At 36.7% G+C, this 25,952-nt stretch overlaps 3 protein-coding genes, 1 long non-coding RNA gene and 1 pseudogene across 6 annotated transcripts; 3 read left to right on the plus strand and 2 right to left on the minus strand.

The window, feature by feature from the left end:
* Positions 1–675: 675 nt before the first annotated feature.
* Positions 676–24,045, minus strand: LOC113671968 (sulfotransferase 1B1). 2 transcript variants are annotated; one of them, XM_089207336.1, is made up of 4 exons: positions 23,594–24,043; positions 23,173–23,499; positions 22,458–22,552; positions 676–970 (listed from the first exon to the last, which is right to left on the minus strand). In XM_089207336.1, the coding sequence occupies exons 1-4, from the start codon at positions 23,835–23,837 to the stop codon at positions 815–817; spliced, it is 822 nt and encodes a 273-aa protein (XP_089063462.1). In that variant the 5' UTR covers positions 23,838–24,043; the 3' UTR covers positions 676–814. The 2 variants fall into 2 exon arrangements, with proteins under 2 accessions (XP_089063462.1, XP_089063461.1); XM_089207335.1 differs by lacking the exon at positions 676–970 and adding an exon at positions 20,613–21,833 and having other exon boundaries at positions 23,594–24,045.
* LOC149044940 (lysophospholipase-like protein 1) lies at positions 4,807–7,545 on the plus strand. The gene is made up of 3 exons (XM_089207711.1): positions 4,807–5,041; positions 6,412–6,540; positions 7,002–7,545. The coding sequence occupies exons 1-3, from the start codon at positions 4,812–4,814 to the stop codon at positions 7,357–7,359; spliced, it is 717 nt and encodes a 238-aa protein (XP_089063837.1). The 5' UTR covers positions 4,807–4,811; the 3' UTR covers positions 7,360–7,545.
* On the plus strand, positions 7,873–15,368 carry LOC113671951 (uncharacterized). Its single transcript, XM_089207328.1, has 3 exons — positions 7,873–8,014; positions 8,872–9,563; positions 9,970–15,368. Exons 2-3 carry the CDS (start codon positions 8,879–8,881, stop codon positions 12,936–12,938), a joined length of 3,654 nt encoding a protein of 1,217 aa, XP_089063454.1. The 5' UTR covers positions 7,873–8,014; positions 8,872–8,878; the 3' UTR covers positions 12,939–15,368.
* Positions 15,592–17,593, minus strand: LOC149044941 (sulfotransferase 1C2-like; annotated as a pseudogene). The gene is made up of 3 exons (XR_016186991.1): positions 17,512–17,593; positions 16,745–16,839; positions 15,592–16,008 (listed from the first exon to the last, which is right to left on the minus strand). The product of XR_016186991.1 is annotated as a sulfotransferase 1C2-like (transcript).
* On the plus strand, positions 18,517–20,783 carry LOC149044942 (uncharacterized). The gene is made up of 2 exons (XR_016186873.1): positions 18,517–18,647; positions 19,637–20,783. It is a non-coding gene; the product is annotated as an uncharacterized LOC149044942 (long non-coding RNA).
* Positions 24,046–25,952: the final 1,907 nt, after the last annotated feature.

The raw sequence follows: 25,952 nt of genomic DNA on the forward strand, positions 1-25,952 counted from the left end.
GCCAGCGATCGAGCAGCCTGCGACTGATCTAACATCGCAAGCTTCCAAAGGCAACCAGACTCGCAGTGGTCGAATAACGAAGCCCCCGTCCTATCTGAAAGACTTTGTTCGTTAACCTGAGTCAGTGTCATGAGAGACAAAGACATTACCGGACTTGACTAGTTGATTCTTTTGGATAGTGGTTTTGATTTTTTTTTGTTTCTCATGTTTGTTTTGATTGTTCCGTTGTTTCGTTTTGTTTCTTATGAAAGAAAGGATGTAACGAGAGCACACTCGGAGATCACGTGCACCTCAGGTGACACATGATACAGCGGTCGATGTTATCTAATCGAAAAAGGTTTTAGATCACATATATCTACATGAGAGCGCACTTAGTTTACAAATAAAGACTGTTCGTTACCTAGAAATCGTGTGTTTATGCTAGAACGAAACAATTACCAGCTGTTGACACAGAAATTCCCATGTAAACATGTACCCATGACATAAAAAAAAATGGTAATTTGCAGCATTATTTCTTAACTCCCACCTCGTGGTTGTCTGATTTGTTAATCACTCGTATGATTACAGACCAAATTGGACTCCACTCAGTCCTATTTCCACAATTACTGGTAATCAGAAAGTTAACCCCCATATTCTATTGTAATACATACTACCAAAGGTAGATAACATTACAAAATCTTTTTCAAGACAATAAACAAGCTCAACCTTCAAAGTCAAATTCCAGCCCATTCCCTATCAGCTTATTCATAACCTCATTTTCAAACATCTTGTTCTGTTCTGGGGTGAAGTAATTTTTCCAATCACCAATCCTTCCTTAGCATAACAGTTTTGGAGCTGTGCCCTCCAACAAGTAATTTGACATGTTCTTCATTCCTTTAAAGTGGCACTGTTCAGCAATTTTTGTAATGATATCTTCTGAAAGCTGTTTACCAAGGAATTTGGCTTTTGTACAAACATTGCTGTGCAAATCCTAAGGGAGGAAGAGAAAAAAAAACTTGGGGTTCTGTGACTGTTTGGGTTGGGCCTTTCCCAGCTTTATTTCTAGTGCGCTATATGTATGACAAATAACTGACACAATACCCCTCTGTTAAAAGAAAAAAAAAGGGTAAACTTTATCAAATGTTTAAGAGGGTAACCTGCCATACACCAGCATATTCTGGCAAACTAGATGTGCAGGCATCAGATGACATTTGCTATGGTATTGACAAGGAGAATTTATTTGACAATCAATAGCTATAACTGTAGTGGGTGATTATTTTCTTTATTCTCCTAACCTTGATGTTTGCTTCAGCAGTAACACTGTAATTCAATTCTTATGATGCAAGTTCACTTCATGCTACATGGAAACTGGAATAAGCTCCAGCTGGATGGACCAATAGGCTTAAGTAAAAACTTTACCTTACCTTCATCTCAAAGATAACCAGCATGTAATGATTATGGAAATGAGGGGACTATGTATTCAATCAAACTAATCCTTGATTAATTGTCTTGAAATATTCTGCATCCACAAAGTCTTTCATTTCTTTCCTTGTCACCCAGATGTGATCAAAGTATCCTTCATGTAGTCTGACACAACCTGTTACATAGTTCACATTGTAAAAAAATACCTGGGAAACAAAAAGAAGATTTTGAGAACAGACATTCTTTTGGCAAGTTAACACAACAAGTTCTGAAAAATGTTTGAGTGCATCTCAGTATTATTATTGGGCCTGAGATAAAAAAAACTCTGTCAAATCTGAGATAGGTTTTAATTTCGTTTCAATTAGAGGAAAAGAGCTGGTTTCATTCTTTTCAGGACATAAGAAACATCTCTTTACTCCTAAAAGTATGAACAAACTAAAACTTATATCAACAAGGTACCATATCCTTGTCTTTAGCTTGGCACCCCTTCAGCTTTCACAATGTTATCTTTTGAACACTATTGACCTCACTTTATCATTTTTGTTTTTGTACTTTTTCATCACAGCAGTAAGAAACTGAACGTTAAGATCAGTGTGAAAAGTTTCACTTAAACTTTTTGATGCTACCTGAAAACAAAAAAATGCCATTTTATTTACATTTATTGATAATATTATTAAGAGTTGGACAAAATCTTATTGCCCACTAAACCATCAAGTGTGTTGAGAAAGATGACTAGACATCTTTTGTTTGCAGATAAACCCCAAGATGAAACCATTCAAATAAAAGCAACTATACTGTGCATGTAACTTTTTTGTTAAGTAGACTATGTTTAGTTTATTTTGCTCTGAATATGGTTCAGCTGCTCAAAACATAAGGAAAAGGCTGTGCACATGACCATTCCAATGATAACCACTGTCCTTTAGAATTGTTCATTCCAGTTTTACTAAACTTAAACCCCTTAACTCCCAAGAGTGATTAAAATGTAACTTCTCCCTCTAATAACCATACATTATCCAGCAAAATGGCAACAAGAATCCTCAAACTTATCAGGTAGAAGTTATTATCTTAATATAACACTAAATTTTCATTATTAAATTATGAGGAAATGTGTTGCTGCTAGTGGGGAGAATCAACAACCAAATCAAGAGAGCTAACCCTTTAACTCCCATGAGTGACCAAGACAGAATTTCTCCTTACAATATCAATACGATATCACTGTTGATTTATCAAGACTAATTAAATTTCATCATATGCACAATCCACTTGATTACATTTTCTAATTGTGGGCTAGAGTCAAACCTTTGGTTACAGACATTATTTTTAAGATTTCCATAAAAGAAGAAATTGCTATTCCCATCCCAGTTGTTAATAAAGCATTTAGTGATAACACAGGATTAAAATATTAACATTTCCTTAATCTCCCTTGAAATAAAGATTATATCAGGGGTTTACATTTTGAGGGATTTGCCTTTGTGAAAGACAAAACTAAAGAAAAAAATGTAGACAATTAAAACAGTCTGAAAAGCTTCAAAACTAAATAAAAAAATTGTTGGCTAATCCCAAGTTAGCTTTAAAATGCTTTGAACAAATCTGCCCAATTGTCAAAATTGCGTTGCCTGATAACCAACTTTTCTAGTTCACTTGCTGTCTGGAAAAAGCTCTAAGCGAGCTACAGTTCAATCCATATCCCAAGAGGCAGTTTGGTTCCAGAGAGTATCAAGGGTAACAAAAGACATTTTTATGGTAATTTCGATGTTTGAACCTCTCAGAGAGATGATGTGATGCAAATTATGTGATATCTCTATGTGTAATATGGCTTCTTGGCTAAAATATTATATTAACTGGCATGTACCAGAGGCACATACCAGCAATAAAATAGGCTCATTTATTGAGAACAGTCACAATGCAAGATGCAGGCAATAGTGCCAGTCAACATTGTGCATGAACACATTATTAAATAATTCTTTTCTGTTCGTGATATCTTGGGGGGAAGCAGTAATCATCAAGATCTTTTCACTTGGTTTGTAGCTAAATTTAATCTTATTGGCATAAACTAAAACCCAATAAAACAGCAAAACAAAATGACTGAAACAAAACAAGCTAAACAAGGAAAATGAAACAGCCATAACAACTAAAATGAAATGACCAAAAAAAAACAACCAAACAAAATGACTTCTATGACCAAAACAAAACCACTACAATGATCAAGACAAGTGGAGGATAAAATGTTGTAGAACTTGTAGATTTCACTTCAGATATTCTCTCACATTTTTAAAACCTTTTAAATATTAAGGCTGTCTCTCTCCACACAAGCAGTTGAAACTATAATTTGATACTTATATGTAGTTTCTTGGACAGAATGCCAGCCGTATCAAAAACCAAAGCATATCTCACAGAAAGAAGAGGAGGAAACAGATAATGGTATTCAATGACAATGTCTATGTACCTAATTTTTTCCATTTATTTCTTTTTTAATTAAGGTTTCATTGACAACTCACGCCAAGCAGATGGCAATTGAGACATAACTGAAGTTCCCCAATGAGGTAGATCAGGAGTAGACCATAATTGAAATGAGATAAATATATCAGCTGGCACTGAAATTAAATTTTCTAGTCATTTCGGTCGTTTCGGTTTGGTTGTTATGTTCATTTCATTTCAATTGTCTTTTTTTGTAGATTCAATGGTTTCACCTATTTCATTTTGTTTTGCTCATAACTGTTGTTTTGTTTTGCTTGTTTTGCTCCTTTTGCTTGTTTTACTTGTTTCATTTTGGTCATTTCATTTTGCTGTTTCAGGTTTTAGTACATGCCAATCTTAACAATCATAACAACCTTTCTTTTCGACTCCATCATTCCTATTGCCATACTTTCATCATCGTCATTATCCTTCAGGTTTTTCTTCCGTTCTTGAATTCTTTCACACTCTACTCCATCTTCTGACAGTGCACTGTGCTCAAGTTCCAGTTGATCTTGAAGTTCCTCATACCTTTTTTTTCAGTTCTGATTTCTCTTTTGTGATTCGTGGCAAACGTTGAACACAAACTGCACTGAATATCCTTGATATCCTTGGTTTTGGTTGAACTGTGCAGAAGTTCTTGCTAGTGATAAAATCTAAGAGAGAAATCTCCTCTGTAAAATCCAATATTTGAATTCATAATCTCATCAGTGTATTCGCAAGACAAAATCCCCCAAAGTAGACAACCAATTTTCGAACAAACTGCCCAGCTTACTATCCCTTTCAAGAATTAAATTGCTCTTAATCGTTATTTTCTCGCCATCCCTGACCGATAAAGGTTAATCCCTTGAAGAAAAACGCCCCAAACCTAATCTCGCAAAATAAGCTCTCTGAGCCGCCATTTTGAATCGCTTTGCAACCACTCATTCTGGAACGCCTGGCTTAAATCAAGCATCATGGCGCTAAAGAAATTAAGATGCGTGACTTCACTCGAAAAATTTCATCAAATGGGGTCTTTATTTTTCCTCCATGATCAAGGACATACAGCAGAGAGCTCTAGAAGTCTTCTTACAAGCATTTTGAACAAAGACTTTGAGTTTGACCATATTCGAGTAATTTATCCGCAAGCGCCAGATATTACTTTCCAGGTCGCTCATGGCGGACTTGAACAAGGGCTTTGGTACGAGCTCTAAGGAATAAAAAATAAATCAAATTCTCAATAAAAATACCTCACCTTATTTCCACAGTGCATTGCTTATTATCTGACTGTTTACTACATTGAAGGAAACCCATTTTAGCAAGTTATCCATTTCTAGGTTTATGGCTACATGTGAGAAGCCAGAAGGGTTATTCTTATATATGTAATAAACCTAGAAATGGATAACTCACTAAAATGGGTTCTTTTAAACATAGTAGGTGGTCAGATAACAAGCAATGCACTGTGGAAGTAAGGTGAGGTATTTTTATTGATAGTTTGACTTACCAGTTTATTTTTTAATCCTAAGAGTGAATGTAAATATTCCTATACAAACTCTTTTAAGGTGGTCTTCCACTCACATTTTAAAAATTTTCAATATTAGCTGGGCCAATTCATTATGGTACCACTAGAAATATCATCCAAAATTGTTGTGAATTGTGCTAGTGATTGACATTTTGTAACCATGACAACAAGTTTTAAGGCCCCCCCCCAATGGTGTAAAAAGCTACCCATCTGCTAAAAAGAATGTCTAAAGAACCAGAGGTCCCATTGTCCTATAAATGGTAGCAAAATGAACTACAGTGATTGCTCTATACTGTAAACCTCAAAAAGTAAACTATCAAAGTATTTTTCAGAACAATAATAATTTATTTCTGAGAAGAACAATATTTTAGCCTCAATAATTCCCCACAAATTGAAATGAGATTCATGCACTTTCACATAATGGTTTTTTTTTGTTCATAACACAGCATGAATACAGTTTTGTCCTTTACGACGCGAGAGAGCAAGATAGCGAGTCTGAGTCCAGTAAGCTTCTTTGAACACAAACTTTAATCACTTGAGAGGCAGGTTACCTTTAGAGCTAACGAAACAACAACAACGCGATAGCGACTCTCTTATTATAATGTTTTTTCGTGTAACCCGAGAACTGACACGTGAGTAGTCCGAAGTGATTACATAACCAGTCCAGAAAGTTACATAACAGTTGAGAGTTACATAAGAAAGAAAAAGCAAACGTTGATGTCCGGAAGGTTTTTGCATATCATAACAAATACAAGAGAGAATTCACTGAAAATTTCAGTTCAATCACACTAAAAGAAGCAAAGATATCCTATTTGCTGTTTTGGCTATTAAGGTAAAATTATAGAATTAAGAAAACTGAGATTAAAGTTTTGAGTTGTAACACAGAGTAGCCATTGTCATAGAAAACAATGTCTTGTGCTAATTTCTACTTGACACATTAAAATCCACCAACTACATAAATATCACCCTCCTTTTCTTGTTGTTTGTCAGTTTTTTTCTTTCTTTTGCCATGGAGCAATCTCCACTGAGACTTGTTGACTCCTTGCTTTTTGTAGTTGGCCCTTAGAACTTGGACTGAATCAGCTCGCTGAGCCTCATCTGAGCCTGACATCCAATATTAAAGTGGGCTACTGCATCATAAATGCCCAACTGCAAGGTCTCAGGGCAAACAAAGACACTCTTCAGTACTCTCTCCCAGAACATAGCATCAAGGGCCTCATTCTAATTTTGTGTCTTTCCATCAAGACACCTGCTCAGAAGACTAACTTCACCCAGTCTAGCAAAAATTGGTACCTGTTCAGCAATGACATCTAAGAGTAGACCAGCCCTATGCCTCTAGCAGTTTCTTTGATTGGCTTGATCCCTTGTGTACCCATGCACACCAACTAGTAGCACTCCGGGAAATGCTGCAAATGCAACTTTCTGTTAGCTGAGGATGCACAGTGAAACAAACTGGCATGAATAGCTGATTTCATAGCTGGAAAATTACCAGGAATCTTATTTTGCAAGATGATCATCTCACAGCTGGAGCTTGGGCCATCTGTGATGTGACACATGTTCCGCATACCACTAGAACTATTACTTAAGTTGAATATTGCCTGACAGAGAAATCACATGTGACAAAGAAATTGCAATTGACATTGTAAGACTTGTCCTTTTTTCTTTTGTCCATCAGGTATCTTACAAACATTGCTGGTGTTTTTGCTCATTCTTCCATCTTATCAACGCGATCCACTGTGTTTGAAACAATAAGAAAAGAGAGAGAACTTAATGAGGATCAGAAGTTCCCTGCTTTGTTTATGTGGAATGGAAGAAAGGATAAAAACTGGCTGAGATGGGCTGCACACACTGCAGAGTGTTTTATGGACTTGGAGATACAAACTGATTTCCAAGTGAATTACGCAATGCAAGGACATGGAATTATATCAGATGAAATATTTTACTTAAGGAGATGGGTGGAACAAATGATTCCTAATCTTGACAGAAATACCAATGATCATTAAAGTAAATAAACAGATTTGATTTGGTAGTCATGATAAACAGGGAAAAGAGACACAGTATACGAGGGTGGAGTCCTGTCTTTTGTCTTACATCTGTCTGACAGATTAGTGTCAAAAGCAGCTGGTGTTTTTTTCTTTTTTTTTTTAGGTCCTATCACCACACATAAATATATATTCAGGTTTTAAACTATTTCTGCCTCTTCATTTGACCTAAGCTAACTAAAAATTTTCTTTAAGTTATTGTTCTTTAAATCTGCTGTGCTGGTTCAGTATTACAGAACTAGATAAATTGATCATCGAATAAAGGAGGTAAGTTTCTAAAGAAACTAAGATGGTCTTTGACCTATTAAAGAGGCCACCTAAAATTGAAACGTTTCCACGAAATACGAGTAAATCTACCAAAGATAGAAACCCCTGTGAAAGTATGAGATCAGGCGAACCTTGCATTATCGGGTAACGCGTGACCATCTGTTACTATGATCATCGAAAACTTCGCGTGACCGCTGAGGTAGAGCCACTTTCCGCCAACGGCATCAGACGGTGACGTCACGGGAACGTCCCTAATTTGCTTCTAGAGTGAAGCCGAAGTGATGTACTTTTTCTCTCAGATTTACTGCTGTGATTCGCTGAGTTGTCCCTTCTGTTTGTAATTAAGCAGGTTTGTATTTATTAACTTTCTTAAGATCGGTTTTCTAGTCTAACAGAGTTAGATGACATACAGTTTATAGCTGCCGTTCCACTAAATTTCAACTTGAGTCTTTCGAGCACACATTAGATTATTGCGAACCTAATTAAACTTTCGTTGAAAGTAGTCGATGTGAAGTTACTTGTAAAACAAAATAACATAGAGTAAGTTCAAAAAACCTTGTTTGATTTGGTAATGAATGTGTCTCGAGGCGCGCCATTTATACACGTTTATACACGTAGCTTGTTGAACTTTCATTTTCGATTATTATCATCCCGGGTTGATATCAGTATCTGTGATAATTTTTGCGCAGCTAACAACTTTACAGTCCTCTCCACTACTCTTAGTCGCATACTACATGTGTTGGATCGTAAGAAAAGCTTTGCGAACAAATTAGAATTAGTAAAACGTTCCAAGTTCTTGCCTTTAAGGAAGTCCTGATGAAATTCTATTTTAGCGAAATTTTGCCAACTATTGTGCATGGCCTAGATTTATGGGGTGCGTGCTAAAACTCCGATATTAGAAGCTCAATTGAGAGATTTCAAGTTACTATCTTAATGTCCTAGATTAACTCTTCGTTGCTAGCTCTGTATGTAGTATTTTACATATATATACTTCAAGTAATGTTCAGTATAGCATGCACAACCCCACAACCTTTGGAGCTTTAACTCTTATCGTGTCGAATTAAAGGCTTTAATGTTTTTTTGTTTGTTTTTGTTTTTATGTTTATCCCCTCCCTCTCCAACCACAATCAAGTGAGATGTATTGGTTCCTAAATAAATGAGCCACAACCTCTTTGATACATGGCTTTACTCAATTGTTTATTTCAGGAAGACCATGGCCACAGCTGCTCCTCCAGTGACATTTTCCTCTACTAAAGAGACCACCAATTATGCAAGACTTTGTCGTCTTCTGGTTGATGTGGGATCTTGTGTGCTACGGGACACATTTGACAGGATTAATCCCCCAAGCGACCTTCACAAACACTTGGCGACACATCACACCAAACTTCAGCAACTTCAAAAGAAAAAAGTCTTAAATCCAACACAATGGGGAAAGTTATACCCAGCAATACCTTCCTCAGTATCATCAAAAAACTTTGACATAACTCTTCTGACAGTCCTACTGAGGAACATTTGTAGCTTAAGACCACCAGCCACTGGATGGGATGCACTTCCCCCTGCCACAGATATGAGCACAGAGGCCGACATTGCTCGAGTGAAATACTTTAGAAATACAGTGTATGGCCATGCTGAGAAGGCTTCTGTGGATGATGCTACATTCAATGTGTATTGGCAAGACATCAAAGATACTTTAGTGAGACTTGGAGGACCTGCATATAGAGTGGCAATTGATAATCTTAAAAATGAGTGCATGGACCCTGTATTTGAGGAACACTACAGAGAACTTCTAAAGGAATGGAAAAGAGATGATGATAACACCAAAGACAAACTGGACGAAATTGATCGGAAACTTGAAGAACTGATATTGAAAGCTTCAACAAGCACGCCATTGCCAAAAGGTAGATTTTAAATTTATTGATTAAGAGTGGTGAGGATGGAAGAAGAGGGAGAAACAAATTATAATAGAGAAGAGGGAGGAAAACAGAGGTGGACTTAATTAGGACAGAGGAAACTAAGAAAAATCTCCCAATCTTGTTATTCAATCATATTTTCCATTTCACTTTCCATTTCTCCTCTTTATTTCACTTTTTTATTCCTTATTTTGTTTCCTTTCAGTTTTTTTCTTTTTCTTCTTTCCCTTCATTTATTCATATCCTCTTTACAATTCTTCCTATTTGAAGTATAAAAGGGAAAAAATTAAGCAATCAAACACAATTCCAAGTTTTTTTTAAATTTAATATTCAATACCATAATGAAAGAAAAATTAATCCTTTATTTACCTAGTTTACCTTAATTTAATTTCAGATGTTGAGGAGCCAACTGAACTTATAGAAAGGATTCGCCAACTTTACCAGACATGTGAAGGACGACTTTCACCATTTCCTTGGTGTGAGGACTTCAACTTTGACATTAACGACATATTTACCATGCCAATCATTGTTAGACGAGACAAAACTAGACGAACAGCTGCAGAACAGGTAACCAGCATCACTGGAGTCTTTAAACCTCACAGTGGAATCTCCAAGCCCAGAACTGTCCTGATTGAGGGAGAACCTGGAATGGGCAAGACAATCTACTGTCAAAAGGTAGTGTATGACTGGGCCAATGGTCAAGAAACTGACCCCTCTTTTCCAAAAATCAAATTGGTTCTCCTGCTCAAATGTCATGACCTGTCAGGAGACATCTGGGAAGCAATTGATGATCAGCTACTTCCTCGAAACATTGATGAAAAGGCAAAAGAGAACTTCTTCAAATACATCAATGCCAATCAGTCCCAAGTACTGCTGATACTTGATGGATTGGATGAAGCACCATCTAATCATACAAAGATGTTTTCTGACCTAGTTGAGAGCAGGGAGCTTCCAAAGTGTCACATCATTCTTACATCCAGGCAAGAAGGTAGTGTCAAGATAAGCAAGTTTTGTGACACTTTACTTCAAATAGAAGGATTTGTTTCAGATAATTCTCACAATTACATCATGCATTACTTCAAAGACTTGGAGGCACAGGGACAAAAACTTTTGCAGGACATAGAACAAAATATTGAACTTGGAGAACTGATTGTCAATCCCTTATTCACAGCAATGCTTTGTCTTGTTTATGAAGATTTAAAAGGTGGTCTGCCTCTAAGCAAGACTCAGTTGTATCTTGAAATCACAGAATGCATTCTTAAGAGATTTTGCCAAAAACAAGGATTGTCTCACAATAATGACGACCTAACTGAAGTTTTCAAGGAAGAGCTGGAACAATTGGGAAGTATAGCCTTGAAGGCCTTGAAGAAAGATATAATGCATATTGAAGACTGTGAATTTCCAGGCACAACAGGAAAATCACCTCTATTTGAATTTTTGTCGGTTCAGTCTAACAGCAGCAAAAGAAGATCCCATACATGCTACCGATTTTCACACAAGAGTTTTCAAGAATTCTTTGCAGGTCTTTATCTCTCTAACCAAATTTTGAAAGGGGAAACAGACTTTGAGACTCTGCTTGCAAATGAAAGACGAAACTTTAAATCTCTTGAACCAGTCCTTTTGTTCACTGTTGGTATTATTTGCCATAAAAGTGAAAATAGAGCCTTGTCTCTTTTACATATCATTATCAAGAAAGCCAATCTTTTCAAAAACTGTAAGCTTCAAAATTTTTATTTGTGCTTTGCTTTAAAATGCATTGGTGAATGCTCCACAGAAAATTCAGGACTTCGATCCCACATGATAAATTTGATAGGAACAAACCTAGAACTTCAAGAGATGGTAATATCTGACAACAGTTTTGCCACCAAGTTGTTTGTTGAGGCCCTTCAAGTTAACAGCACACTTACACTTTTAATCATCATGGTTCCACTTTTTGGAGACCAGTTTATTGTGTCATTGGCAAATATGCTTAGAGTTAATAAAACTCTGACTACAGTTCAATGCATGACAGATGGTTTTGTCAGTGCACATAATGTGCAGCAACTGGCTGATTCTTTAATGGTTAACAAAACACTAAATGACTTGATGTTTAAGGGAAATGCATGGGGCAATGATGCAGTCAGGATCTTGGCAGATAATTTGAAGAGGAGTGAAAGCTTGAGTTCCTTAAATCTAAGTTTTGGTGACATTGGTGATGCAGGAGCCACAGCACTTGCAGAGGTTTTAAGGACCAACACCACTTTAAACAGTTTGGGCCTTTGTAATAACCCAGGCATTGGTAATCCCAGTGTTATATCACTATGTGAGGCTCTGAAAGTCAATACAACTCTTAGCTCATTAGATTTGTCTGGAACTGGTATTAGTGATGCTGGTGTTCTTTCTCTTGTGGAAGTTCTCAAAACCAATGCCAGCAGCCTAACCTCATTGTTACTGTCAGATATCAAAATAAGTCATCAAAGTTTAAAGTCTATCGCAGAAGTCTTGAGAGTCAACTCTACTTTGGAAGACCTTACATTCGAAGGAAATAAGGTTGGTGTTGGTGGAACAAAGTTGATTGCTGAAAGCCTTAAAGCCAATACAACCCTGAAACTTCTAAGTCTCTCAAGGAACAACATCAAAGCTAAATGTGGCCGTTTATTTTCTGATTCCCTCAAAGTTAATGGGACACTGGAATCTCTGACTTTGGCAAAGAATGCCCTTGGTTCTTGTGGTGCTCAACTTCTATCAGATGGGCTCAGAGTGAATACCTCACTTAGACATCTGGACCTGTCTTGGAATTCCATTGGCAGTGAAGGTGCAGAGTCAATTGCAGAGACCATCAGAGTTAATGCTTCACTGACCAGCTTGGAGCTAGTAGGGAACAATATTGGTGATCCTGGAGCCAACAAAGTTTCTGAAGCTCTTAAAGTCAATGTTTCTCTGAAGGACCTGGATTTGTCAGGTAATGCCATTGGTACTGCTGGAGCTGAGTCAATTGCTGAGGCCCTTAAAATTAATGCTACTCTGACTTTTTTACACCTTAATCATAATGTCATTGGTGATAATGGAGCCCAATCACTTTGTGAGGCTCTTAAGAAAAATGCCACCTTGACCACCCTGGATGTTTGTAACAACAATATCCATTCAGCTGGTGCTCAAGCATTTGATGAGCTCCAAGGACATAATAACACCTTAAAGGAAGTAGCTATGATCATGAACAATATTGGTGACCTAGGTGATCATGGGGATCAAGAATTTAATGAAGTCCCCATGGGAAGCTTGCCTTTTTTTCCTATTTCATGTGATCTTTCACTGCGCTGTACTGATCAAGGAAGCTTTGATGTATTTGTTTCTAAAGACACTTTGATGCTACCTCAACAGTGAAGCATTTTGTAGATAACCAAATGGAAGGCAAGTTGTAAAAAGCTAATTTCATTTCTGTGCTGGAATTGATAAGGATGACATCCATGAAAAACTATGTTTACTTGTAGACAGTGAAGTTAGATCTCTTTCCTCTAATAAGAAGCTTATTGGCCAGTTGGCTGGTGTGAAAAGAGAAAGGCCCTCTGACACCCTCCTCAAACCTCTAATTTTTCTGGGAGTGAACTAAAAAAGTTCTCTCTGCTTGACTTGCAGAAAGCTCCCATGTTTTTCTCGCATGAAGGAGATCTAAATTCACTGACAAGGAACATGTTCCTTTTTGTCGTTCTGCTATTACAGCCTGAGGATTAAGTAATGCATAAGTTTAACCATATACAAAAGAAAATGGTGTGCTAAGATGTTTATTCTTATGTATACCTAGTAATATGTATTCTATACCAAAATGGCCAATTGTGTTTAAAAGACAAGATTAAGGAAAAGCAAAGGTTGTTGCTACCAACATAAAATCACCATACAGTTTAGGGGAGTAGAGCTAAGTCTTCCTCACCGCTGACATCAGCTATCACACAGGTAGCCCAATCTCACAAAATAAGCCTCTGTAAAGAGGTAAGTATGTTTATGTTGTTTGATAATCCTATGAGAAGTATAGGTTTATTTTAAGTGTATATCATCGGTTCAGATTTTTAGGTTGAGGGTGCAACTGTTTATTCCCATACAAATCCTTACATTCCACCCACTGAGCAACATAGAAATATTTTCATAGTTACAGACACTTTTTTTTGTGCTTTAGCTACTTGTGGCTAATAAAACAGATTTATGCTCAGGCTTTAAGGTATCAATTAGTTACAAAACTGAAAAAAAAAACAAATAACTCTGCTTCCATTTGATATTATTCTGATTGCTTGAGCATATATGTTTGGACTTTCCAAACATTTAAAGATTTACCCTGTGCACATGAACATGAGATGAACCTGTGAGTGATCAAGCTGGCATACACCCTTGGTCAGCTCAGCTGCTGCTTATCCCAAAAAACTGTTGAGCTGGGAACCTGGTCACAGACTAAATAAACTTCACATGAAAGAGGGACATTAAGAAATAGTTAATGCATTTTGGACCAAATGAAAGTAATATCTGTAGTGAACCATCGGTAGATACATTAACCCTTTACACCCTATCATCAGTATTCAAATTCTCCATCCTGTTCTCTGTACATTTACTAAGGTGCTGACAAGGAGAATTTGTCTACCAATCAAGAGTTTCTCTAGTTGGTGATCATTTCCTTTATTTTCATGACATTGCATGTGTGATTCAGTGGTGATATTGTAAGGAGAAATTAGATGCTAGTCACTCATAGTGGTTAAAGGGTGGATATGTAGACCTTAGCTCAAACTAATTTTGTTAATTTTTTCTCAAAATTAACAGACAATAAATTTTTGGGGTGTTTGATCATTTCAGTATCTGTATCAGCTTCCAGATGGAGCTTGTAAAAACTTGGACAGCTTTAATTTTCATTTGCTAATTATTTCTAGTTTGAGAAGGGCTATTACAAGGATGAATTGAAGAAGAGTATGAAGTATATCTCCTCACATAGAAGGTTTTACAACACCTCCTGATAATTTTACAGCCATATTATATTACACTGACATCTTTTTAGTTTAAATGTATAAGCTTTTTTCTTCCTTCAGTGGAGTGGCTTATTATAAGCACTTCCGTATTCTTAAGTTGAAATAATCTCCAATTATACATAAATACTTCTATTTGTTAAAGTAGGTAAAAAAAATTAACAACTTGGAGCTAATTTGGACCTACCTAACTAAATAATTTGTAACAGGAATCACTAAATAGACTTAAAAACCCTTAAAATGTAATAATTAAACTAAATTAAATGTAATAGTATTTAGAAGTAGCATTGATATCTGTTCCTGTGATACCAGTAACTGATCCTTTCCTTAAACAGGTCAAACCTCTGAACTATGCTATAGAGAAGTAAACTTCATGAAAACTGACATGATATTTATGTTATTTTGCCCAACCAATGGCCAGCAAATTTTTACAGTAACTGTAACAAAACATAATTTGGTTTTATCAAGTGAGTTGATAATGTAAAGAGTTTCTTAAGCAAATGTTTCCAGCATTAGCAGGAAATGAAAATGACAAAGGGCTAATGCTTGAAACATCGGCTTCAGGTTAGAGTACTTCAGGTCAGCTTCAGGTCAATTTACATTATCAACATTTCTGATACAACCAAATTATCTTGTAATCCCCCTTAACCCCTTCCCCTCCCCCCAAGTGACAAAGCAGTACAGAACGTCACTTTTCTAAAATATGATTAGTTATCACCAACCAGATTTGAGCACTATTAGGACAATGTATACATCATGCCTGTAACTGTACAGTGTTATATATACCTGGACAATTAAAGGTGCCCATGTAGTTGTCTTGCATTTTGCTGGGTTAACTGATGATTCTTTAAATGAAAATGTATAAACAATGTCTAATTTCTTTCTCAAATTTTGACATAGTTTTGATTAATTGGTAACAAAAGGACTTCCTGTCATCCAATTCTGTCTGTAATCATACTTGTGATAATACCAAATTGGACTCCTGCTTTGTAGTCATCCAATTTTGTTAATCATTCATATGATTACAAACCGAATTGAACTTCACTTGGTCCCATTACCATTGTTAATCAGAAACTTACCCCCATAATTCCACTGTAATACACACTACCAAAAGTAGATAGCATTTCAAAATCTTTCTTCAAGACAACGATCAAGCTCAACCTTCAAAGTCAAATTCCAGCCCAGTCCCTATCAGCTTGTTCATAACCTCATTTTCAAACATCTTGTTATGTTCTGGGGTGAAGTAATTTTTCCAGTCACCAATCCTTCCTTTGCATAAGAGTTTTTGCCATTGAGCTGTGCCCTCCAACCAGTAATTAGGCATGTTCTTCCATTCCTTTCCATTCTTTCATTCCTTTAAAGCCTCACTGTTCAGCAATTTTTGTAATGATATCTTCTGATAGCTGTTTACCAAGGAATTTGGCTTTTGCACAAACATTGCTGCACAAATCCTAAAAGGAACAGAAAAATAAAATAATAACTTGAAGTTCTGTAACAGTTTGGGTTGAGCCTCTCCCAGCTTTATTTCCAGTGTGCTATAGGTATGACAAATAACTGACGCAACACCTCTGTTAAAAGAAAAAAAATTCAAACAAATGTTTAAAAGGGTAACCTGCAATACAGGTCCAGCATATTCCACTCACAATGAATGCCAAAAGCAAGCAAAGTTTCAGCAAACTAGACATGCTGGCATCATAGGACAATTTGCAAGAACAATCTAGTGTTATTTCTCCTTATCTCTGATCCAATTACTTTGACCCTTCTGACCCTAACATCAGTATGCATACTTCCCATACTGCTCTCCATACCAACTCCATACATTTGGTATGGTATTGGCAAGGAGAATTTATTTGACCATCAAGAGCTTCTGTAGTTGGTGATCACTTTCTTTATTCTCATAACCTTGATGTTTGCTTCAGCAGTAACACTGTAAGGAGAAATAGGATCCTAGTCATTACTAGGATTTCAAGGGATAAGAAAGAAAAAAAAAGCCTGGCATGCTAAGAATTGTTGCTTAAGAAACCACCTGGTAAGTAGACACCTCTGGCTTAAGACTGGCAGACCCCAACCTGTTGTGATGGTAAAATCTAATCTTACACTATCAGATATCAACCTACTTTAATTTGGTTGATGAATGAATAAGTGTGAAATTGGAATTTCATAAAACACACTAAAACACAACCAAACCTTAATAAAGTCTTTGTACTTGAGAAATAAGACATTAAGATCATCCCCGTGCTTCCACTAGCCTAACACATGATCCTTCCAATGACCATACAACACTGGAATAAAACAATTTCAGATTAAATTGTTCTTCAAAATACGATCACACCCATTTAAAGCTTAACTTTTTTTCCTTTTACATATGCCAGAATAAACATGCAGGCAGAACAGGGAAGTAGATTTCAAGTAAGGGCCAAAGGGCAAAGGGGAAGGATGGGGAGGGGGGACATTATGCTTAAATTGTGTACCTTAACTTTTAAAACTATCCCAAACCCAAGGACGGATTTTTTCATCCAAAAAGGTTTTTGGAGTTCTCTGACCATTTAAATTATCTGACCATTTAAATTACAAATCTCATTCAAAAATTATCCTTACAGTCTGCTACATAATTTTAATGATGTAAGATTGGAGTATTTGGTTTAGATCGACTAATAATCCCCTGATAGATATTATTGCGACACTTTGTGAAGTGACAGAACCATCACTGAAGAAACCTGGTATTTTTTCGTCAAGTCACGAGCGTGGAAAAAGATATGAATTAAAGGACACACCTTCCGCTCCTTTCCGATGGTCCCGACTACTACCAAGCCACAGGTGGTTTAGATCGACTAATAATCCCCTGATAGATATTATTGCGACACTTTGTGAAGTGACAGAACCATCACTGAAGAAACCTGGTTTTTTTTCGTTAAGTCACGAGCGTGGAAAAAGATATGAATTAAAGGACACACCTTCCGCTCCTTTCCGATGGTCCCGACTACCACTCCACAGAGGCTCGTATATGGCACATGTTCCGCATACAGCTAGAACCATTTCCGTGACAGAGAAATCGCTCGTGGCATTGTAAGACTTTTCCTTTTTCTCTTTTGTCCATCAGGTTTTTCACGAATATTGCTGATTTTTTTGCTCATTATTCCATCTTATCGACGCCGTCGACCTTTTTTAAGACACTGAGAAAAAAGGAAGGGCTTAACAACGACCAGAATTCCCCGCTTAATAGGTGGAATCAAGAAGAGATAAAAACTGACTGAGATGAGCCGCACACACTGCAGTGTTTTGTGGAATTGAAGATACAAACTGATTTCCAAGTGAATTACGCAATGCAAGGACATGAAATTATATCAGATGAAATTTTTCTCTTAAGGAAATGGATAGAACAAATGATTCCTAATCTTGGCAGAAATGCCAATGACCAATAAAGTAAATAAACGGGTGCATTTACTTTTCGTTTCGGTTACTGTTTAGTCTCTCAAGTTGATCTGATTTGATTTGATAGTCGTGATAAACAGGGAAAAGACCCAGTGTACGGGGTGGAGGCTAGGCCTGTCTTCCTTTTTATTTCTTTATTTTTTGACATCTTTCCGACAGATATGATTAGCGCGCGGTTCCTATCGCTACAAATAGATATATGTATATTCAGGTTTTATAATTCAGCTTTTTCTGCCTCGTCATTTCCCCTAGGCTTACTAAAAATTTTCTTTGAGTTATTGTTCTTTTAAATCTGCTGTGCTTTTTCAGTATTACAGAACTAGATAAGTTGATCATTGAATAAAAGGGGTAAGTTTCTAAACAAACTATAGTGGGCTTTGACTTATTAAAAGAGGCCCCTTAAAATTGAAACAATTCCGCGAAATACGAGTGAATCAACCAAAGATAAAAACCCCCTTAAAAGTGTACAATTCGGCGAACTTTGCACAATCGTGTGACGCGTGACCATCTGTTACTATGATCATCAAAAACTTCGCGTGACCGCCACCAGACGATGACGTTCCTTTATTTCGAGGGAGAAGCCAAATTGCACGTACGTTCTCTTTCAGACTTGATGTTGTGATACTCTGAGTGGTTCCTTCTGTTTGTGATAAAGCAGGTTTGTATATCTTAGCTTTCTTAAGATCAGTTTTCAAGGGGAATATATATATATAATATATATATATAACGACTTGATGTTGTGATACTCTGAGTGGTTCCTTCTGTTTGTGATAAAGCAGGTTTGTATATCTTAACTTTCTTAAGATCAGTTTTCAAGGGGAATATATATATATAATATAATATATAACGGCGTAACAGTCTATAGACTGTGTTAGTCACATATTACGCCGTTATCTAACTACCGAGTTTTAAAAGGTAATTTAGTGTTAACAACTGGGTTGAAAACGTAAATTAGCCACCGTAAAGAGTATAAAAGCTAAAATTTCGAGCGTTAGCCCTTCGGCTCTGACGTCAGCTTTTTTACTCTTTACGGTGGCTAATTTACGTTTTCAACCCAGTTGTTAACACTAAATTACCTGCTATACTCTCCCACCGACGCAGCACCACAGTTTCTTTAGAAACTTACCCCTTTATTCACTAGTTTTAAAAGAATGAGAACTGCTGTCTGTCGAGTAAACACCAAATCTTAGCCGTTAAAGCTGATGATTAGGATAGTTTTGCCAAACACTCTTAGGTTCTAAATCATTCTTCTTCTCACATTCGAATTGACAACCTAACCCCATTCTGAATGGTAACTAATGACGAATACGATATTCAACTGATACACTGCTTAAGGAAAACTACCATTGTTCTTCTAAGTTAAAGATCTTTGAAAGAATTCACCACATATTCAAACATCTATTCTTCAAACCATTTTTTAGTACAACACATGCATTTTTCATGGCTGTGTAACATACATGTACAAGTTATTAAGGAAGGAGCCCTATCCATCATCAAAAATACCCTCCCTATTCTTAAAATGTTGAAGCTGGATTAATGTTCTCTTTCACCTACCTCTCCAACTATAATCAAGTGAAATGTATTGGTTCATAAATAAATAAGCCAGAACCTCTTTAATATATGGCCTTTCTCATTTCTTTATGTCAGGAAGACAATGGCCACAGCTGCTGCTCTAGGGTCATTTTTCTCCACTAAAGAAACCACCAATTATGCAAGACTTTGTTGTCTCCTGGTTGATGTGGGATCTTGTGCGCTACAGGACACATTTGACAGGATTAATCTCCCAGGTGATCTTCACAAACACTTGCAGACACATCACACCAAACTTTAGCAACTTCAAATAAAAAAAAATTTTAAATCCAACACAATGGGGAAAGTTATACCCTGCAATACACACCTCAGTGTCATCAAAAAACTTTGACATAACTCTTCTGACAGTCCTACTGAGGAACATTTGTAGCCTTAAAGTCCACCAGCCGCTGGATGGGATGCACTTCCACCTGCCACAGATATGAGCACAGAGGCTGACATTGCCCGAGTGAAATACTTTAGAAATGCAGTGTATGGCCATGCTGAGAAGGCTTCTGTGGATGATGCTACATTCCATGTGTATTGGCAAGACATCAAAGATGCTTTAGTGAGACTTGGATGACCTGCGTATGGAGTGGCAACTGACGATCTGAAAAATGAGTGCAAGGACCCTGTATATTTGAAGAACACTACAGAGAACTTCTAAAGGAATGGAAAAGAGATGATGATAACACCAATATATATGAGAGAGAAAATTAAGCAAATCAAAACAGTTGTAAGATTCTGTTTAATTTATTAAATAACATTATTAAAGCAAATAAATCCTTTATTTACCTAAACGGTTAATAATTAAATTTCAGACATTGACATTGATTGCAAATATGTTTATGTTGTGTGTGAATCCTATAGGAAGTAGATTTCATTTAAGTATATATTATAAGTTCAGATATTTAGGTTGAGGGTGGAACTGTTTATTCCCATACAAATCCTTACATTTTGCCCACTGAGCAACATAGAAATATTTTCATAGTTATGGGCACTCGTTTTTTGTGCTTTGGCTACTTGGGGTTTTCAAAACAGATTTATGCCCAGGTTTTAAGGTATTTATCAGTAAGAAACTCCAAAAAGTAACTCTGCTTCCATTTCATGGCAATGGCTTGATTTTTGTTATTTACAATTTCAAGCTAATGTGGACCTAACATATTAATAAAACATTTCTAACAGAAATCACCAAATAGAATTAAAGAAATGAAAATCATGAAAACTGTGATATCTATTTTATTTTGCCAAACCAGTGGCCAGCAAAGTTCTACAGTAACTGTAAAAAGAACATAATTTGATTTTATCAAGTGAGTTGATAATATAAATTGGCCTCCATAAAGAGTTACTAAAGCTGAAGTTTCCAGCGTTAGCCCCTCGTCAGGGCAAATGACAAAGGGCTAATGCTTGAAACAACAGCTTCAGGTCAGACTACCTCAGGTCAACTTCAAGTCAACACAGATGATAAAACCAGATTATCTTTTAATTCCCCCTCCCTCCCCCCCCCCCCCCACCAAAGCAGTGATACAGTTTCCCTTTTAATCAAAACTATAGCAAAATGATTGATTATCACCAGCCAGATTTGAGCACTAATAAGACAGTGCACGTATCATGCTTGTAATTGGACAGTGTAATACCAGGACAGTTCAAGGTGCCCATACAGTTGTCTTACATTTCATTAAGTTAACTGTTGTTTTTATGAACATGTATAACCGATGTCTATTTTCTTTCTCAAATTTTGTCATAGTCTTGATTAATTAGTGACAGAACTTTGTGTTGTCCAATTCTGTCTGTAATCATACTCGTGATAACCAAATCAGACTCCCACTTTGCACTTGTCCTATTTTGTCAATCACTTGTATGATTACAGACCGAAATGGACTCCACTTAGTCCTATTACCATTATTAATCAGAATCTTACCCTATATTCCACTGTAACACATACAAACTAAGGTAGATAGCATTTAAAAATCTTTTTTCAAGACAATAATCAAGCTCAACCTTCAAAGTCAAATTCCAGCCCAGTCCCTATCAGCTTGTTCATAACCTCATTTTCAAACATCTTGTTCTGTTCTGGGGTGAAGTAATTTTTCCAGTCACCAATCTTTCCTTTGCGTAACAGTTTTGGCCCCTGAGCTGTGCGCTCTACCCAGTAATTTGACATGTTCTTCTTCATTCCTTTAAAGCTGCACTGTTCAGCAATTTTTGTAATGATATCTTCTGAGAGCTGTTTACCAAGGAATTTGGCTATTGTACAGACATTACTGTGCAAATCCTAAAAGAGGAAGAAAAAAAAAACAATCAGTATAAAAACTTGAGGTTCTAAGACAGTTTAGGTTGAGCCTCCTCCAGCTTTAATTCCAAATCTTTTTCCTGAGTTAATTTTGGAGGGTCGGCAGAGTGAAAAAAAACCTTTTGTTTGTCTTCAAAAATGGCAACCAACTCTTTTTGAAATGGCTACCACTTTGAAAAATTTAGGAGCCAAGTGGCTATCAGAAAAAAAAATTAATTTCCTGCCCTGATGTATGACAAATAACTGACACAATTATAACTCTGCTAAAAGAGAAAAAAAAGGTGAACTTAATTAAATGTTTGAGAGGGTAATCTGCAAAACACTAGCATATTCCAGTCACAATGAGTGCCAAAAACAAGCTAAGTTCCTATAAACTAGACATGCCAGCATCATATATATGACAATAGACTGAGGACCAATCTAATGTGATATCTCCTTATCTCTGATCCCATTACTTTGACCCTTTACACCACAACATCAGTATACATATTTCCCATACTGCTCTCTATACATTTGCTTTGGTCTTGACAACCTACTTTAACTTGATTGTTGAATAAATACATGTAAAAATGGAATTTTTTTAAACACAATAAATTACAATCTAACCTTAATCAAGTCTTCATACTTGAGAAATAAGACATTAGGATCATCCCTGTGCCTCCACCAGCCTAACACATGATCACTCCAATGACCATACGACACTGGAATAAAACAATTACAAATTAAATTGTTCTTCAAAATATGATGACACCCATCCACAGCTTAACTTGTTTCTTCTACATTATGCCAGAGAATAAACATGTAGGCGGAACAGGGAAGTACATTTGAAGTAAGGGCCAGAGGGGAAGGAAGGAGAAGGGAGGACATTTAATGCTTAAATTGAGTAGCTTAACTTTTAAAAACTATACACCGAACCCACGGACAGATTTTTTCATCCAAAAAGGTTTTCGAGTTCACTCTGACCATTTCACCCACAAATTTCACTAATAATTCTTTTTATTATCTGTCACACAATTCTGATGATGTAACTTCAGAGAATTTGGTTTAGATCAACTGATAATCCCCAAACAGATATTTTCCCTAACTCTCAGTTGTTGTCTGCTAGATATTATATCGGTATTGTAAGAGGAAATTCTCTTTTGGTCAATCGTGGGAGTAAAAGAGTTATTAAATACATCTTCCTGGTTGATTTGCATACTGTGGGTAACACAGTTGTTTCATCAACACTTAATTTCTGGAAATGTTCCAAAATCTTTTTCTTTTTAGCCTCTAGGAAAAATCCCTGTCCCATTCTTACCATTCATGCAAAAGTAAAACTCACCTTTCCCAGTTGCAAATAATCTGGCAAAAAATTCCCATGGACCGTTATACCCAGCAAGAGAACCATGTTCCTTCATAAATTCATAAAATGACACAGCCACATCCTTTGGATTCCGTGCAATATAAATATACTTGCACCTTTCGTCATCGCCCTCTCCTTGAGGAATGACATCTTGGGTTAAATGAGAATGAAGAAGCCGTGGACTGGGGAGAGTTGTGACATCAGCACGGTCACGCTCCAAAAACGAAACTCGGTCAAAAATCATTTTTGTACTTTCTGCGCCGTTATTATACACCTGCCAAAGGATCTCTGAAATCCATGTTGTCCCTTGAATAAAAATGCATTGCAAATTATTAATTCTTTTTACTTACCTAATCATTCACACATAAACACAAAACATTGGCAGGTCAAGCTTCTTTACCTGATTTCGGATAAGTCACAACAAACACATCATTGTGTCTTGTTTGGAAATTGATGATCATCTCGCGCAGTGCTGCAGGATTTTTTGTGAAAAAGTCATGAATTGGAACTCCTTCCAACAGAATTGTTCTTGGTGATGTCCACTCTCCTTCCTTTACTTGGGTAATAGGAAAACTACAACTGTCCATAGTGTTGGGTGCCCCAATATTCATAACTCGCGCAAATGTCACGCAGTATATTTTCATACACTATTCAAACTTTGAATATTCATTATAGATTATGACGTTGAAATTGGCATAAACCAACTGTGTCATTTGGCGCGAACCTTCGTTCTGTGCGGTTGGTCTTCTCGACGGTCCCTTGTTCTCCCACTATCTGCTATAATGACTCAGCCTTCGGAGAATATTGTCCCCGGTAATTAGATAACGGCGTAATGTGTGACGAACACAGTCTATAGACTGTACGATTTTACGCCACTATCTGCGCAAGCGTATATTTATAAAATAATTAGAATAGTACGCGCGCTTTGATTGGCCATAAAACCATTTTACATGAGCGTATGTAAACACGATTTTCGTTCCTCTTTCATTAGTTATTTTATGAAAGAAATGTAAAATGGTTTCCGTGTTTACATAGCCTGATGTAAACACGCGGGAGGTTGGGAGAACACTCGATAAGCTGAAAATCACTCCGCTTCGCGTCGTGGTTTCCTACGCTTATCTCGTGTTCTCCCAACCTCCCGCGTGTTTACATCAGGCTTTGTAAACACGGAAACCATTTTACATTTCTTCAATGTAAGATTTTACACTGACCTATATAAAAAGTAAAAAGTTGACCAAATAAAAAGTCGACTTGACCATGTAAAAACTAAAACTTGATCTTATTAAAAGTAAAAAGTTGACCACATAAAAACTCGAGTTGACCATATAAAAGTAAACTGGGCCACAGAAATATAAAAGGAATATTGACTGGTTTGGCGCCCCATAAGTACGAGTCGGGGAATCCTGGGACTGACTAGCAAATTTTAACTTCCGCGCCAGGATGGTCAATAGGAAACCTCTGTGGGGGTGACTGGCGCAGGAAGAGAACACTGTATGCTCTTTGTCTAAAGAAGAAAATTTCACTTTCATCGAACATTATGTCACGCTTTTCATTTAAGTATTTGTCAGTATCAATAAGGCTACCTGTATCGTACCCAAAATAAAACTGACCTTATGTTCGGGTGACATTTACTTTGTTACATTTACCCGAAGCTCACAACAGCGATAGATCATTTACACCTTTTCAGGACCTCTCTCCATTGTAAAACATTATCAGCAAAGTGGTCGGTCTTAGAATAGCAAATGATTCTGTTATTTCAACCTCACATGGTATTAAAAGTGAACACTTCGCTTGACTTACATTAAGATGAAATATCCCTTCAGCTTTGGATATTGCGAATTCAAAAGTATTTTCAAAAATCAAAACCTATGCGATGACTTTCTACAACCTCGCGATTTGGTAACTGAGAGCATTTTTTCAAAGAATAAGAACAATCACAGATCGTTTATCGATCAATGTAACCTTTGGATATAACATAAATAAAATGAAAGAAAACTTTTGCATAATTATCTTTCAGCAAGAAGAAAAATCTCAAAGACATTGGAAGACTTTCGTCCTTGAAACAAAAAACCATGGACATGGTATCTTGTAGCTATTTTCCCAGTAGATATGATCTGATTCACCAGTTCAGTTATATAGTTCAACGTCACCGTTGAAATTTCCAACAAGTGTCATCAGTAGAATTAAGATAGATTCAGTCTTTTTACTTTCATTTCACTGATGTTTTGTTGTATGAGTGATGCGTCAAGTGCGTACGCCTGGCGTGGTTATGTGTGTCTTGTGTGCGGTCACTTGTGCGCTCCACTCCCTGGCCTTCTTGGTCAATACTTAGACTCTCCACAATAATTCTTCACAGAACCTGTAGGAGAAAACATTACGTTTTAACCCTGAATAAACCATTTACTTACGGTGCCGTCTTGTTAACAGCACTCTGTAAGTTTGCAGATGTGGACGAGCGATTTGGCCATGTATGAATTGACTTCTTCTCGGTACATTGGCGATACAGAGAGCGAGTCTAACTCAAGTCAACGCAAATATTGTATCCTCATTTGAAAACTGATTTATTCTATAGCAATTCAGTGCAAGACAAGCACACTAAATATAATTTGATGGAATAAACTTATCCAATTTAGCTTTGCCCAGTTGCAAATTTATTCATAGTTTTTACCGAACAGTGTTGCAGTAAGTACATTGCGATCGGCCAGCGGTGACCTGCTGCGTTGATTCTTGTGTTGAGTCTTCCGGTGAAAAATAAGGTA

Source organism: Pocillopora damicornis, chromosome 5 (assembly GCF_964200805.1).
Source record: "Pocillopora damicornis chromosome 5, jaPocDami1.2, whole genome shotgun sequence".
Classification (NCBI taxonomy): Eukaryota; Metazoa; Cnidaria; class Anthozoa; order Scleractinia; family Pocilloporidae; genus Pocillopora; species Pocillopora damicornis.